The sequence below is a fragment of the Oncorhynchus clarkii genome, chromosome 25 (assembly GCF_045791955.1).
Source record: "Oncorhynchus clarkii lewisi isolate Uvic-CL-2024 chromosome 25, UVic_Ocla_1.0, whole genome shotgun sequence".
Classification (NCBI taxonomy): Eukaryota; Metazoa; Chordata; class Actinopteri; order Salmoniformes; family Salmonidae; genus Oncorhynchus; species Oncorhynchus clarkii.
In genome coordinates, this window is record NC_092171.1 from 22,244,612 (window position 1) to 22,261,276 (window position 16,665).

Genomic DNA, 16,665 nt, shown 5'->3' on the forward strand with positions numbered 1-16,665 from the left:
CGCTTGTAAATTTGTTACTGCTGTTACGGCAGCAGAAGGTAATGGGAAACCTTACCACGTTAAGAGAGAATTAAAACAATGACAATGATCATGCCTCAGGGTGTTTTTGTTTTTCTGTCTTGTTTCTTCTGTTTATCCTTTCTCTTTTCTATATGGCAATCAATTGCAAGGATCCTTAATCAACGTAGACAAACTGAGCGTGATATATATATATATGTGTGTGTGTATATATATATATATATATATATATATATATATATATATATATATATATATAATCGTATAGTATGTAGCAAACTCACTTGGCTCATAGTGGCTTTGAGGCGAGCCTTGCATTTAGTTTTCAAAGTGGGAGACAGAAGCAAAACGGCCGCCTTTCACCGAGATATGCTCGGCATGAAGATTGTGCTTCACAAAGAGTTTGAAGAAGGATGTAAGGCAACTTGTAAGGGCCCTAATGATGGAAAATGGAGCAAGACAATGGTCGGCTTGGGGCCAGAGGATGATGACATCGTGACTGAACTCATCTACAATTATGGAGTGGGAGAATATCGCCACGGTAATGACTTCCTCGGTTTGACTTTGCAGTCTTGCCAGGCTGTCAGCAATGCTAAGCGTCTTGGTTGGCCCCTCACTGAGGTTTGAAAGGGCCTCTATCTGGCTGAGGCCCCAGGAGGTTATTGCTTCTACCTGGTGGACAAAGAAACAGCCTCCCAATGATCCTGTACAGAAGGTGTGTCTGGCAGGGTCTGACCAGCAGAAATCAACACAATACACTGCTGCTCCTCCCTTCTGGGGATGAAGGTGAACAGGGGAAATGAGAAGACTGTGCTGATGGGATTCTGATGGGATTCACAGACACTCACTGTAAACTAGAGCTTCACAACATTGTTGGGACAGCCTTCAGGCGGATAGCATTCTCCTGTCCACATGAGCAGTGGGCAGATCTTGAAGCCTTGATGACAAAGAGTAAGGATTTCATGGTTTCCATCTTAGTTAGCCTGGACACCCCTGGGAAGACTACAGGTCATTTGGGCTGATTCAGATGCCCGTGAGATCTGCTTTGTTGTTTGAGTGTTTATTGTGTTGTGGGTTCCCAGACACAAGTTCTTTAAATCTCTCTGTTTTCGCGAATTCGTCTTTTGACCAATCGGTTACTAGTCCAACGCTCTAACCACTAGGCTACCCTGCCGCCCCTATGTGAACAGAGCCTTTAGTGTTTCTGTGTATGTTGCAGTACCCTCTCCTTTCTTTTTCCCCATAGGGTTTTCATGTCAAATAACAATGTATTCAAAGTGCCTACTATTATATTCTAACTATAGAATTATAATAATAATTAGTGTTTTGATCTAAATCGCAAGTCAAATTGCAATTGCAAGATTTGGTTAAAAATAAGGCTTCATTTTTTTTTGGACAATATCCTGCAGAACTATGTGACAATGTGGAATTGCAGCAATTGATGACATTATTTTAAAACAAATGTAAATAAAAATAAAAATGTAAAAAGCAAATTTACAATTTGTATTATTCAAAAGCATCAAATACCGACATACTGTGAAAATTTGGAAAAATACAGTGATGTGATATTTTGGCCATATCGCCCATCCCTACTATCCATATAGGCCAATTCCCACAAGTCTAAAGGGTTAACACGGGCCCAGGACCAGTGGAAGCAAAATAGCCCCATAACATCAAAGATCCACCACCATATTTTACGGTAGGTATGGGGTTCTTTTCTGCTTATGTATTCTCATTTCAATGCCAAACCCACTGCTGGTATGTGTGGCCAAAGAGCTCTATTTGCATGTCATCTGACTAGGGCACCTTTTCCAATCCAAGTGCCAATGCCGTTTAGCAAAGTCCAGGTGGTGCTTTAGACAAATGACATGAAAATAGAGCACATTGGCCACGCACACCAGTGGTGAGTTTGGCATTGAAACATGCAGAAAAGAACCTCATACCTACAGTCAAATATGGTGGTGGATCTTTGATATTATGGGGCTATTTTGTTTCCACTGGTCCTGGTGCCTTGTTGAGGTCAAAGGCATCATGATTTTTACCCAGTACCAGGACATTTTAGCCAAAAACCTGGTTGCCTGGAGGCTGAAACTTAGCCACTTATAGATCTATCAGACGGTAACACCAAGCACATATCACAATCCACAAAGACATGGTTAATTGGCCACAAAATCAGCATTTTGCAATTGCCGTCTCAGGGCTTGAAACTAATTGAATACCTGTGGTTTGATTTGAAGTGGGCAGTCCATAAGCGCAGACGTAGGATATCATGGATCTGGAAGGATTCTGTATGGATGAATAGTCTTAAGGTGAGGTGCTGTATTAAAAACAGATGTCAATTTTGACTCCTGACTTTTCTTGAGAAAATGTTTTATTACTTGTTAAACAATCTCTTTCTCTAAGCAACTGTAATATGATTTCCACATTTTTTGAGCATGCAGTATTTTACTTAACTTGGCAAGTCAGTTAAGAACAAATTCTTATTTACAATGACGGCGTACCCTGGACAAACCCGGATGACACTGGGCCAATTAATTGCCAGCAGCATACCACCCTGCATCCCACTGCTGGCTTGCTTCTGAAGCAAAGCAGGGTTGGTCCTAGTTGGTACCTGGATAGGAGACCAGATGCTGCTGGAAGTGGTGTTGGAGGGCCAGTAGGAGGCACTCTTTCCTCTGGTCTAAAAATATTCAAATTCCCCAGGGACGTGATTGGGGACATTGCCCTGTGTAGGGTGCCATCTTTCGGATGGGACGTTAAACGGGTGTCCTGACTCTCTGAGGTCATTAAAGATCCCATGGCACTTATCGTAAGAGTAGGGGTGTTAACCCCGGTGTCCTGGCTAAATTCCCAATCTGGCCCTCAACCCATCATGGCCACCTAATCATCCCCAGCTTACAATTGGCTCATTCATCGACCTCCTCTCCCCTGTAACTATTCCCCAGGTCATTGCTGTAAATGAGAATGTGTTCTCGGTCAACTTACCTGGTAAAATAATGGTTAAAATGATTTATTTTATACAGTAATTTTTGCTCGTCTCTATCAAGGGTATCAATAATTGGGCACTTTTTGACTGCGTTTAGACAGGCAACCCAATTCTTCTTTTTATTATTCACTAATTCGTCTTTTGACCAATCAGATCAGCTCTGAAAAATATCTGATGTGATTGGTCAAAAGACCAATTAGTGGAACAAATATCAGAATTGGGCTGCCTATGTGAACGGAACCTTTTAGTGTTTCTGTGTATGTTGCAGTACCCTGCCACACAAGCATGTGTGTTGGCTAGTAATCATATATCCTGCTTTATTCATGTCCCCATGTCTGCCACACGGTCCCTTCTGCTACCTCCCTCTCTTATTCTTTTTCTCATCCCCTCACCCCTCTCTCTCGCTCTCTTTTTCCAGAAGATAAGGCAGTAGAGAAGGAGCAGGAGGAGAGTGAGATGGACTCCCAGCTGAATGGCTCCTATCTGAAGGCTCTGGAGGGCTTCCTCATGGTGCTGTCTAAAGACGGGGACATGATCTATCTCTCTGAAAATGTCAACAAGTGCTTGGGTCTGGCACAGGTAGGTCTGGTGTCTCGTTAGAGACAGAACTGACTAGGATAGATCGATAAAGAATGCCCCAAAAATTGAAAGACTTGAGTAAAAGAGGGATACGAAGTATATTGAAAGCAGGTGCTTCCACACAGGGATGGTTTGTGAGTTATAATTAAGCAGTTAACATCCCATCATGCTTAGGGTCATGTATAAAAATGCTGGGCAGGCTATTATTTTGGCTACCATGGCTATGTCCCCATAGGATGACAATGCCCCCTTCCACAGGACACAAGTGGTCATGGAATGGTTTGATGAGCATGAAAACGATGTACACCATATGCCATGGCCATCTCCGTAACCAGATCTCAACCCAATTGAACACTTATGGGAGATTCTGGAGTGGTGCCTGAGATAGCGTTTTCCACCACCATCAACAAAACATAGTGATGTCATTTCTTGTGGAAAAATTGTGTTTTCTCTCCAATAAAGTTCTAGACACTTGTAGAATCTATGCCAAGGTGCATTGAAGCTCTTCTGGCTCGTGGTGGCACAGCGCCCTATTAAAGGGGCCGCCAGAAATACAATTATGATATTCCTGTCAATTTGGTGAAAGCCTATGTTCTGTCAGTGGGTAAAATAAAATAAAATACCCATGATTTAACTTCTAAGTGGTCCATCTGTGAAAATCTGGATATTGTGTAGTATTGAGTCATAGCTACATCATTCTCATCACTAGATGGGGATAACCCACAATATTTTAAACAATTACCTGCACTCCAGATCGACAAATCAGCCAATCGATGGTATGAGAATACCGTCTTGAATACATCCATCCGTTTATATTGTCATGACAAAGTATATATATTTCGTGAGGTGTGCTCACTCTAAATGGTGTACCAAATTGTTCAACTCCGTTTCTCCTTGAAGTACCATGTCGCAATGTGCCCTGTGTCTGTGGGAAATGGAGAGATATATTACAGAAAGGAGGAGATTGGAATCCAATTGGGCAATGAATGAAGAAACTCCCCACCCACTGACTGTCAACCCATTGCATTCATGTTGTCATGCTGTGTCACGCGGTTGCTAAGCTAAACATAACCTTCCCAAAGTCAGGGTATGTGTTGAGAAACCTGCCTATTTTCCTCGAATGTGCGTAATGTCACAATTCCAAAGTTATACGATATTTCAGAGAACAAGTTAATCATCTCACAAAATGCATTTTTCACGACCTATTAACTCGCATTCACTCCTTGAAGGAGAGGTGTCCTTTTCCCAGAATCACCCAGAATGCCCTGCGCGGACCATTGATGACTTATGGGAAACTTGTTAACATGATTCTAATGGAGTTTCCCATCTCCTCAAAAGTATCTGTGGGAAAGCAATGTTACTCTGCTCTCCCTCTGGGCAGAGATGCCATTTATAGCTCAGTGACCGAGACTAACTTCAAGTTGAACTCGGTAGGTAAGACTCCTAAATTGATAGTACAGTTTTATTTAGCCGATTTTGACAACTAGCTAGCTATTTGACATGCTGATATTGACTTTAGTAGCTATGTGTTCTAGTTAGCCAGCCAGCCCAGAGAGAGAGAGCATTGCATTGTGTGCTTTGTAGTAGATTTGAGATGCAACAGATTTCCAAAATAGATTTTCACATGTTTCTACTAACCTTGTTATAACTACGAAATTAAACATTTGTTCCCAAAACTTGATTTCACATATTAGTGGCATTTAACACTGTTAATCATTGGAATTAGTGATTTGGGGCTTGATTATCCCTTTAAGACACTTTTTTATGTTGTTATTTCCTTTATTTTGGAACTTACCTGTATTTGTGACTGACCAGCTCGATTCGGTCTTATGTAGCAAAATGTGAAATTGTGTTTTTTACATTGTATAAAAGTAGAGACTCAGAGCTACAAAATGGTATATCATTCACTACAGTTGAGGAACAATGGGAAAGTAATTCTGCTTTGAAAGTTGAATAACTTGTAACCCCACTTTTGAGAAAATGGCCTTTGAATGTTTTGGTACACCTACTGGAGAGCTCTTCTTTGTCTACACCCATTCAGCATCGTTCACACCCTCTTAAGCTTTATCCCCACCCAGCTCTTTTAAGGATTCACATGTGAGGCCATGTACAAAACAACCAAAAATGTCAAGACTAATACCTGGTTTATAGAATGGGTGTGTTTGTAAATTCAATCTGAAGTGCCAAAGTGTGTGCTCTGGGCGTTCGTAAACTGAAACTCAGAGCATTGTCAGTTATGTAAATTCAGAGCGTTTTGCTCTCGGAGCGTTCAGAGAGCACACTGGATGGTCCCTCTGGCCGAGGAGTAGGGTTGATCCGAGCATTCTGACCTAACCGCAGTCAAGCACCCAAGCTAACGTTGGCTAGCTTGCTAGCTACTTCCATACACAAATGAGGGAACTGCTTTCTCTGACCATTTTACTTGCTCTAGCAGAGCTGGTTAGGCTGTCTTTATGTTATCCAGAGTGTTGCTGACTGCTGCTGGCAACAATTTAATTACGCTTTTTTCTTACGCTTTTATTCCTCAACGTTTAATGACACCGGCCATATTCAACGGGTGTTTAGCGTTCATAAATTCGTCATTTATTCTGCCCTCTGGCACAGTCAGACGAGTGCTCTGAAATCAGAGTAGATAGCCAGAGGGAATTTACCAGCTACGTCTATCAACAGTTATCACAGTGACATGATGAACATTTAAATGGTAACTTTCATAGTGGAGTCTTTGGTTTAGACTAGAGGTCGACCGATTATGATTTTTCAACGCTGATACTGGTTTATTGGAGGACCAAAAAAGCCGATACCAATTTAATCGGGCCATTTATTTATAGATGTATATATCTGTACTAATGACAATTACAACAATACTGAATGAACACTGAACACTTCTATTTTAACTTAATATAATACATCAATTTAGTCTCAAATAAATAATGAAATGTTCAATTTGGTTTAAATAATGCAAAAACAAAGTGTTGGAGAAGAAAGTAAAAGTGCAATATGTGCCATGTAAAAAGCTAACATTTAAGTTCCTTGCTCAGAACATGAGAACATATGAAAGCTGGTGGTTCCTTTTAACATGAGTCTTCAATATTCCCAGTTAATAAGTTTTAGGTTGTAGTTATTATAGGAATTATAGGACTATTTCTCTCTATACCATTTGTATTTCATATAGCTTTGACTATTGGATGTTCTTATAGGCATTTTAGTATTGCCAGCCTAATCTCGGGAGTTGATTGGCTTGAAGTCATAAACGGCGCTGTGCTTCAAGCATTGCTAAGAGCTGCTGGCAAACGCAGTAAAGTGCTGTTTGAATGAATTCTTACGAGTGTGCTGCTGCCTACCACCGCTCAGTCAGACTGCTCTATCAAATCATAGACTTAATTATAATATAATAATCACACAGAAATACGAGCCTTTGGTCAAATCCAGAAACTATCATTTCGAAAACAAAACGTTTATTCTTTCAGTGAAAAATGGAACCGTTCCGTATTTTATCGAACGGGTGGCAACCCTAAGTCTAAATATTGCTGTTACATTGCACAACCTTCAATGTTATGTCATAATTATGTAAAATTCTGGCAAATTAATTACGGTTTGTCAGGAAGAAATGGTCTTCACACAGTTCACAACGAGCCAGGCAGCCCAAACTGTTGCATATACCCTGACTCTGCTTGCACTGAACGCAAGAGAAGGGACACAATTTCCATATTAATGTTAGCAGGCAATATTAACTTTCTTTTAACTTCATATGCAGGTTTAAAAATATATACTTGTGTATTGATTTTAAGAAAGGCATTTATGTTTATGGTTAGGTACATTTGTGCAACGATTGTGCTTTTTTCGCGAATGTGCTTTTGTTAAATCATCACCCGTTTGGAGAAGTTGAAGTAGGCTGTGATTCGATGATAAATTAACAGGCACCACATTGATTATATGCAATGCAGGACAAGCTAGTTACCCTAGTAATATCATCAACCATGTGTAGTTAACTAGTGATTATGTGAAGATTGTTTTTTACAAGATTCATTTAATGCTAGCTAGCATTAATCTCCTCGTGGATTGCAGTGTAATCGGCGTCTAAAAAGGCTGATTACCGATTGTTATGAAAACTTGAAATTGGCCCTAATTAATCGGCCATGCCGATTTAATCGGTCGACCTCTAGTTTAGACATGTGGAGTCTTTTGGTTTAGGACTTGTGAGGCGTCTGTTTCTCAAACTAGACACTCTGATGTACTTGTCCTCTTGCTCAGTTGTGCACCCGGGCCTCCCACTCCTCTTTCTATTCTGGTTAGGGCCAGTTTGCTCTGTTCTGTGAAGGGAGTAGTACACAGCGTTGTACGAGATCTTCAGTGTTTTGGCAATTTCTCGCATGGAAGAGACTTAGTTTCTCAGAACAAGAATAGACTGACGAGTTTCAGAAGAAAGGTCTTTGTTTCTGGCCATTTTGAGCCTGTAATCAAACCCACAAATGCTGATGTTCCAGATACTCAACTAATCTGAAGAAGGTCAGTTTATTGCTGCTTTAATCATCAGCACATCAGTTTTCAGCTGTTCTAACATAATTGCAAAAGGGTTTTCTAATTATCAATTAGACTTTTTTAAATTATAAACTTGGATTAGCGAACATAGTGTGCCATTGGAACACAGGAGTTATGATTGCTGATAATCGGTCTCTGTACGCCTATGTACAGTGCCTTGCGAAAGTATTCGGCCCCCTTGAACTTTGCGACCTTTTGCCACATTTCAGGCTTCAAACATAAAGATATAAAACTGTATTTTTTTGTGAAGAATCAACAACAAGTGGGACACAATCATGAAGTGGAACGACATTTATTGGATATTTCAAACTTTTTTAACAAATCAAAAACTGAAAAATTGGGCGTGCAAAAACCTGAAGGATCTGGAGACGGTCTGTATGGAGGAGGGACAAAATCCCTGCTGCAGTGTGTGAAAAGCTGGTCAAGAACTACAGGAAATGTATGATCTCGGTAATTGCAAACAAAGTTTTCTGTACCAAATATTTGGTTCTGCTTTTCTGATGTATCAAATACTTATGTCATGCAATAAAATGCAAATTAATTACTTAAAAATCATACAATGTGATTATAGATCTGTAGCAGTTTGGGTCAAGAGTGTCACCCCCTTTGAAGAGGGGGATGACCGCGACAGCTTTCTAATCTTTGGGGATCTCAGACGATATGAGAGGTTGAACAGGCTAGTAATAGGGGTTGCAACAATTTCGGCAGATCATTTTTTAAAAAGTGAGGGTCCAGATTGTCTAGCCCAGCTGATTTGTAGCGGTCCAGATTTCGCAGCTCTTTCAGAACATCAGCTATCTGGGTTTGGGTGAAGGAGAAATGGGGGAGGCTCTGGCAAGTTGCTGTGGGGGGTGCGGTGCTGTTGATAGGGGTAGGGGTAGCCAGGTGGAAAGCATGGCCAGCTGTAGAGAAATGCTTATTGAAATGCTCAGTTATTGTAGATTTATCAGTGGTGACCGTGTTCCCTAGCCTCAGTGCAGTGGGCAGCTGGGAGGAGGTGCTCTTATTCTCCATGGACTTTAGTGTCCCAGAACCTTTTGGAGTTTGCGCTACAGGATGCAAATTTCTGTTTGATAAATCTGGAGACAGGTGTTTTATACAACAGCTGTATGTTTTCTTTTCGACTCTGTCTGCATATTTGCAGTCAAACGCGTTGTTGTCATACTCAAATTCCATCGTGCATCCCACTAATTTCAAAACTCGATCCTTTGGAAAGTGGAGAACAACACCTTTGTAGTTCTACTACATGATATCTTTCAAAAAAGTTGCGCCTTAGAAAGGATTACCAACACGTACTGACCAGCTCATTTTACAGACAGAAGCATGGTATATGGCAGACCAAGCCGAACTCATCTCTCGGCTTGTCCAGCCCACCCATTATCTCAGCCATTATTGGCTAGTGGGAAGTTTCCTGTGTTTCTGTGGCTAAACCAACTAGGCTCGTAACATATAACAATATCATTTGTATTTACAGATGGCATACAAGTTTGTTATTAAGGCACATGAAAGTCCACATGTTCGAGATGGCATTTCTGCCCCAAAAAAAACGTATTTAGATTTTATAAAAAGTTTACTTTCAAATGGCTCTCCTGTGAAGTAGTAATGGATGACATACGCCTAGTTTCCTGAAAATAGTCACATTTGCTGTTCTTTCCTTGACATGAATATGTTATTTCTAAACATCCTTCCTCTTCTGTCCATGTGCAGTTTGACCTGACAGGACTTAGTGTGTTTGAGTACACACACCCCTGTGACCACGAGGAGCTAAGGGAGATCCTGGTACACAGAACAGGTGAGACCCACAAATGTGAATACACACTCAAACTAAAGGTTCCTACTGAGAATAGACTCTGCTACACACAGCACTCTGGAATATCAGTGTAACAAGTAGTGTGGGGCTCAATTTAGCAGCTCCAAGCAAAAGTCGGAGCCTGTAGAAGTAGTTATCATTTCCCACTCCAGCCCCGAGGTCAGGTTGATTAGTGGGCTACTGTCTTTTCCCTTGGTATTCACTCTGCTTCACTGGCACCATTCCTTTTTTGCACATCGCACCAACACTAAATGTAATTGTTTATTTAGTAACCTTAACCTTCTCTCTCTCCTCTGCCTGGTCAGGGACCTCTAAAAAGTCCAATGGACCAAACACAGAGCGCAGCTTCTTCCTGCGGATGAAATGTACCCTCACCAGCAGGGGGCGCACTGTCAATGTCAAATCATCCACCTGGAAGGTTCTCCACTGCTCAGGCCATGTGCGAGTCCATGAAGCCCCAACTGAGCAGAGCCCCATTGGGCACAAGGAGCCGCCTGTCTCCTACCTGGTGCTAGTCTGTGACCCCATCCCCCACCCCTCCAACATCGAGGCGCCATTGGACACCAAGACCTTCCTCAGCCGCCACACACTGGACATGAAGTTCACCTATTGTGACGAGAGGTGAAACTGAGACCTACCATTCCGCTGACTGCAGCACCAGCATGAATAATGTAGTAGAAGAATACTGAATGTAACACAAAGCTTTACTCAATATAAGATTAAGGGCTATTGTTGTAAGAATATATGTTGCGTTAGATTTTTTTCCTTGAAAAGTTAAATGACTTGTATTCACACAAAGATGTGATTTAAAATAATAGGTAGCTCCTGAATGTAGTGCCACAGATCCACCTTGTGTCCAATAGATTGAATGGCACTCCAGTAAGCAGCAGGATTAACCTGTCCCCTAACTCTGTGTTGTCCAGGGTCACTGAGCTGATGGGCTATGATCCAGAGGACCTGATAAATCGCTCTGTGTATGAGTACTACCATGCCTTGGACGCAGACTACCTCACTAAGACCCATCACAACTGTAAGCATCCCCACATAAATAAGTACGTAATATATTGTTGAAGTACTAGGTAGCTACTTGCAGTCTCTCTTTCCTCTTCTCTCACCCTTTTCTTCTTTCTTTGGCTCTCTCCAGTGTTTGTTAAGGGCCAGGTGAGCACAGGCCAGTACCGCATGCTGGCTAAGATAGGTGGCTTTGTGTGGGTGGAGACTCAGGCCACTGTTATCTACAACAACAAGAACTCCCAGCCCCAGTGTGTTGTCTCTGTCAACTTTGTGCTCAGGTACAGTCATGGTCTACATAGTGTGTTAGATGCTAGTTTGATCAGGGGTTTAAACTGTCTGGTGGACTGACTCCACTGGGTTCTGACTCAACCAATCAATCAGATTTTCCCTTTGTAAGGTGGAGTAAGACATGATATGTAACTGTTTTTGTCTCCTTCTTGCTCCAGTGGCATTGAGGAGGAGAAGATGGTGCTGTCTCTGGAGCAGACTGAGGACATGAGGTCTGTAAAGAAGGAGCTGGTGGAGGAGGAAGAGGACGAGGGCCCAGAGGCAGAGGTGCCCCCTGTGCTCTTGAAGGAGGAGAAGGTGGATGTGATTAAGCTTTTCACCCAGGCAATGGAGGACCAGCCGCTGGCCAGCCTGTATGACAGACTGAAGGAGGAACCAGAGGCCCTCACCCTTCTGGCCCCGGCCGCAGGAGACACCATCATCTCCCTGGACTTCAGCAGCCCCGGTCAGTACCCTGCCCTGCCTGGAGCTTTGGGTGAAAGTTACTTTTTAATGGAAGATAACTTTATAATTAGTGATAAAGTCATGCTTTACTTTACTATCCCAAACTCATTCTGACCTCCTCTTTACTGTCCCTGCAGACTCTGACATCCTGCGGAAGGAGGTGCCTCTCTACAACGATGTGATGCTGCCCTCCACCAGTGACAAGCTGGCCCTGCCTCACTCTATGCTGCCCCCCAATGAGCAGCCCCTGATCCCCAACGCCTCAGTGGACACCAAGGCAGGTCCAGACTCCTTCAGCACCCCAGGCAGCCACAGCTCAACTGAGGTGACCAGGGATACCACGTCCAGATGGACCGCTTTTAAAACTGCCAGTCAGGAAATCAATGGAAAGTTGCTATGTCAAAAATACTTATTTTCACAAATACTAGTCTTTAACCAATGTAATGTCCTCTGCAGCCTGACAGCCCGCTGAACTTCTGTTTTCCAATGGACTCTGACATCAGTGCTGCGCTGAAACTGGACCTGGTGGAAAGACTGTTTGCCATCGACACAGAACCCAAGACACCTTTCACCTCACAGGTATGGTACCTACAGTGCATTCGAAAAGTATTCAGAGACCCCTTGAAATTTCCCACATTTTGTTACGTGAGTCTTATTTTAAAATGGATTACATCAAATATTTTCCTCATCAATCTACACAGAATAGCCCATAATGACAAAGTGAAAACAGGTTTTTAGAAATTTTTGCAAATGTATAAAAAAATAGTCAATTGGAGGTGTACCTGTGGATGTATTTCAAGGCCTACCTTCAAAATCAGTGCCTCTTTGCTTGACATCATGGGAAAATCAAAAGAAATCAGCCGAGACTTCAGAAAAAAATTGTAGACCTCCCACAAGTCTGGTTCATCTTTGGGAGCAATTCCCAAACGCCTGAAGGTACCACGTTCATCTATACAAATAGTACGGAAGTATAAACACCATGGGACCACACAGCCGTCATACCACTCAGGAAGTGAAGTGTGGCCGGAACTGAAAAAGCGTGTGGTAACCAGAAAAATGTCACGAGCTTGGGTTACACACTATCAGTAGCTGGAGGAGGTAGTGAACAATATATGGAAGAGACTGGGGTGGCAGTGGGACGCGTCCATCTTGGTACAATGGTGAACCTAATTGAAACGAGAATCAGCTGTTGTGTGGTTTAAATACTGTAGGCAGAGATGTAATTGCTGTGATTCCATTCCACCACTTCCCTGAACTTGCGTGGATTCTAAACGTCTTTTAAAGGATATGACTTCATTCAGGTAAAATCTGATCTGACATATGTTCTTGTTTCCCCCTGTAGGGCATGGAGGACCTGGACCTGGAGATGTTGGCTCCATACATCCCCATGGATGATGACTTCCAGCTGCGCACCCTGTCCCCAGAGGAGCCCCCATCGTGTGGCCCAGCCCAGCCCCTGGAGAGCTCTCCTCTGTGCTCTCCTCTGCACCTCACCCTTAGCTACACTGATTCCCCCTTTAGTGCCCCAAGAAGCCGGACAGCTTCCCCAGCCCCGGAGCTGGCAGCTAGCCCTTGCCCTGCCTCCTTACTCACCATGAGGTAAGTCCCACCACATACACACACTCCTTCCAACTTACCCTTTCCTCAAAACTAAAGCATATCAGTGTTTTCTGACTGCTGCCATGGTGACTCTCTGTGCTCTAGGGCGCCTCCGATGGACAGAGAGATGTCCCTCCGGACACTGGCCACCCAGAACTCACAGCGCAAGAGAAAGTTGTCTCTGTCTCAGGCTGTCGGAATAGTAAATGTGTGTAGGACCTTTAGAAATGTTTTTATCACATTATACATATTAAAAAATAAACATTTAGCAGAGATATTCTGTTTGATACATCTGGCATGTTGAGGGCTAATTTGAATATGTTATTTTTCTTAGGGGGCATTGCTCCAGGACCCTCCTGGGCCAGGTAAAAAGCTCAAGGTGTCTGAGCTGGGCAGCTCTGAGGCTCCCTCCAACAGGACCATACTGCTCCTACCTACAGGTAGTTAGTCCTGGAATACACAATAGCCACGGCCTGACATTAAACGTATGTACAGTGCATTCGGAAAGAATTCAGACCCCTTGACCTTTTCCACATTTTGTTACGTTACAGCCTTAATCTAAAATGGATGAAATAAAATAAAAATACTCCGCAATCTACACACAATACCCCATAGTGACAAAGCAAAAACAGGTTTTTAGAAATGTTTGCAGAAACAGAAATACCTTATTTACACAAGTATTCAGACCCTTTACTTTGAGACTCGAAATTGAGCTCAGGTACATCCTGTTTCCATTGATCATCCTTGAGATGTTTCTACAACTTGAATGGAGTCCACCTATGGTAAATTCCATTGATTTAACATGATTTGGCAAGGCACACACCTGTCTATATAAGGTCCCACAGTTGACAGTGCATGTCAAAGCAAAAACCAAGCCATGAGATCGAAGCAATTGTCCATAGAGCTCCAAGACAGGATTGTGTCGAGGCAAAGATCTGGGGAAAGGTACCAAAACATTTCTGCAGCATTGAAATTCCTCAAGAACACAGTGGCCTCATCATTCTTAAATGGAAGTAGTTTGGAACGACCAAGACTCTTCCTAGAGCTGGCAGTCCGCCCAAACTGAGCAATCTGGGCAGAAGGGCCTTGGTCAGGGAAGTGATGAAGAACCCGATGGTCACTTCCAGAAGGACAACCATCTTTGCAGCACTCTACCGATCAGGCCTTTATGGTAGTGTGGCCAGACGGGACCCACTCCTCAGTAAAAGACACATGACAGCCAGCTTGGAATTTGCCACCTTCAGGACTCCGACGATGAGAAATAAGATTCTCTGGTCTGATGAAACCAAGATTGAGCTCTTTGGCCTGAATGCCAAGCGTCACGTCTGGAGTAAACCTGGCAACATTCCCTACGGTGAAGCATGGTGGTGGCAGCATCATGCTGTGGGGATGTTTTTCAGCGGCAGGGACTGGGAGACTCATCAGGATTGAGAGGAAGATGAACGGAGCAAAGTACAGAGAGGTCTTTGAAGAAAACCTGCTCCAGAGCGCTCAGGACCTCAGACTTGGGCGAAGGTTCACCTTCCAGCAGGACAAAGACCCTAAGCACACCGCCAAGACAGCACAGGAGTGGCTTCTGGGACAAGTCTCTGAATGTCTTTGAGTGGCCCAGCCAGAGTCTAGACTTGAACCCGATCGAATATCTCTGGAGAGACTTGACAATAGCTGTGCAGCATCGCTCCCCATCCAACCTGACAGAGCTTGAGAGGATCTGCCGAGAAGAATGGAAAAAACTCTGTAATCGCTGCCAAAGGTGCTTCAACCAAGTACTGAGTAAAGGGTCTGAATACTTATGTAAATGTGATATTTCAGTTTTTTTTTTTTTATTAGCCCCAAAAAATATCTTTGAAATGTTTTTGCTTTGTCATTATGGGGTATTGTGTGTGTATATTGAGGGGGGGAAACGATTTAATCAATTTTAGAATGCGTCTGTTACCTAACAAAATGTGGAAAAAGTTAAGGTTTGAATTCTTTCTGAAGGCACTGTATGTTTTACATATAATTTACATGAAACAATGACACTAGTGTCCCTTATATTCTCTTGTTTCTCTTAGACCTGGCAAGCTGCCTGCTTGGCATCTCCTCGGAGGGCAGCGGCTCACCCTTCACCCTTCCACAGCTGACCCGGTATGACTGTGAGGTTAATGCCCCCGTGGTGGGTCGCCAGCACCTGCTGCAGGGCGAGGATCTGCTGTGTGCCCTGGACCAAGTCAACTGAGTCAACGCTTAGCCTGCCCCCTGCTGGACCAGACTAGACACTACAACTTCTCACTCCCTGTTCCCACCCACTGCCACTTTATTTGTCTCTGTGTGAGTTTGATATTATGCTTTGGCTGCCGTCTGCATCCACCAAGTGATCTCTGCAGCGTTCCACCTTGATGAACGTCATACAGAGTTGGTGTAAGGGATGTGGTAGTGTTAGCAGGTAGAGGCACGTAATTGTTTCTTTCTCGGGAGTCTAACAGCACACACATGGCACCTCCATGGATGGCTCTGTTGCCTGGTCTCCATGGAAACCGGCGGCGCTACTGCCAGCAGTGTATTGTAAGCTTTAATCGCACAGTTTATATTAAAAAAATAAAAAATAATTCCGATTACCAGCAATATATATATATATATTACGGCTTTTTAAGTCGTTCTAATAGAATTTCAACCATTTTATTGAACTTTTCCCTCTGTATTCTTATGTCGTGTACAACGATAATATATGGTCCAGAAGGCTGAGTTCATTGTTTCATTGGATGTTATATCCCCATTACTGGTTACCAGTATTTTAGGCATAAGTGTGTGTTTGTTACTGTGCATTGACCAGGGGAACTTTCCGAGATGTCTTAAAGCCTTGTCATGAGTAATAAAATACATGTGGAAAGGTATAATTGGAACTAAATCCAGTGTTTGTTTTTAACAATGGAGGATTCGTCACTCAGCTTGATCATGTATTTCATATTTTTAGTAGAGACTCAAACACTTCATTTAGAATTTAGTGACGTGTGTCATATGATCATCATTTTACCAGTATAGTTATCTTATCATTAGTAGCAAGCAAGTGTTATGCTATGTTTTCTCTCTTTTTTGTCTGTTTTATGGCATTGGTCCACATACTGTAGTGTTGTCATGCTTCCTGTTGCTGTGTAAAATAAAACTGAATTATTATTTTTTTGCCTTGTTTAAAACATATATACACTGCTCAAAAAAATAAAGGGAACACTAAAATAACACATCCTAGATCTGAATGAAATATTCGTATTAAATACTTTTTTCTTTACATAGTTGAATGTGCTGACAACAAAATCACGCAAAAAGTATCAATGGAAATCAAATTTATCAACCCATGGAGGTCTGGATTTGGAGTCACACAAAATTAAAGTGGAAAACCACACTTCAGGCT

At 42.6% G+C, this 16,665-nt stretch overlaps 1 protein-coding gene and 1 pseudogene across 8 annotated transcripts in view; both read left to right on the forward strand.

The window, feature by feature from the left end:
* LOC139384079 (hypoxia-inducible factor 1-alpha-like) overlaps positions 1 to 16,430 on the forward strand; it is a 30,257-nt gene extending 13,827 nt beyond the window's left edge. For 3 of the 8 annotated variants that reach the window (XM_071128718.1, XM_071128719.1, XM_071128722.1), the window contains exons 3-14: positions 3,423 to 3,583; positions 9,830 to 9,914; positions 10,238 to 10,553; positions 10,856 to 10,962; positions 11,077 to 11,224; positions 11,393 to 11,679; positions 11,816 to 12,003; positions 12,135 to 12,257; positions 13,021 to 13,277; positions 13,383 to 13,485; positions 13,612 to 13,717; positions 15,332 to 16,430. In XM_071128718.1, coding sequence (XP_070984819.1) covers positions 3,423 to 3,583; positions 9,830 to 9,914; positions 10,238 to 10,553; positions 10,856 to 10,962; positions 11,077 to 11,224; positions 11,393 to 11,679; positions 11,816 to 12,003; positions 12,135 to 12,257; positions 13,021 to 13,277; positions 13,383 to 13,485; positions 13,612 to 13,717; positions 15,332 to 15,495 — 2,045 coding nt within the window. In that variant the 3' untranslated portion in view covers positions 15,496 to 16,430. The remainder of the gene's footprint in view (positions 1 to 3,422; positions 3,584 to 9,829; positions 9,915 to 10,237; positions 10,554 to 10,855; positions 10,963 to 11,076; positions 11,225 to 11,392; positions 11,680 to 11,815; positions 12,004 to 12,134; positions 12,258 to 13,020; positions 13,278 to 13,382; positions 13,486 to 13,611; positions 13,718 to 15,331) is intronic. The other 5 variants (XM_071128715.1, XM_071128716.1, XM_071128720.1 and 2 more) reach the window with 4 other exon arrangements.
* On the forward strand, positions 481 to 1,040 carry LOC139383253 (glyoxalase domain-containing protein 4 pseudogene; annotated as a pseudogene).
* Positions 16,431 to 16,665: the final 235 nt, after the last annotated feature.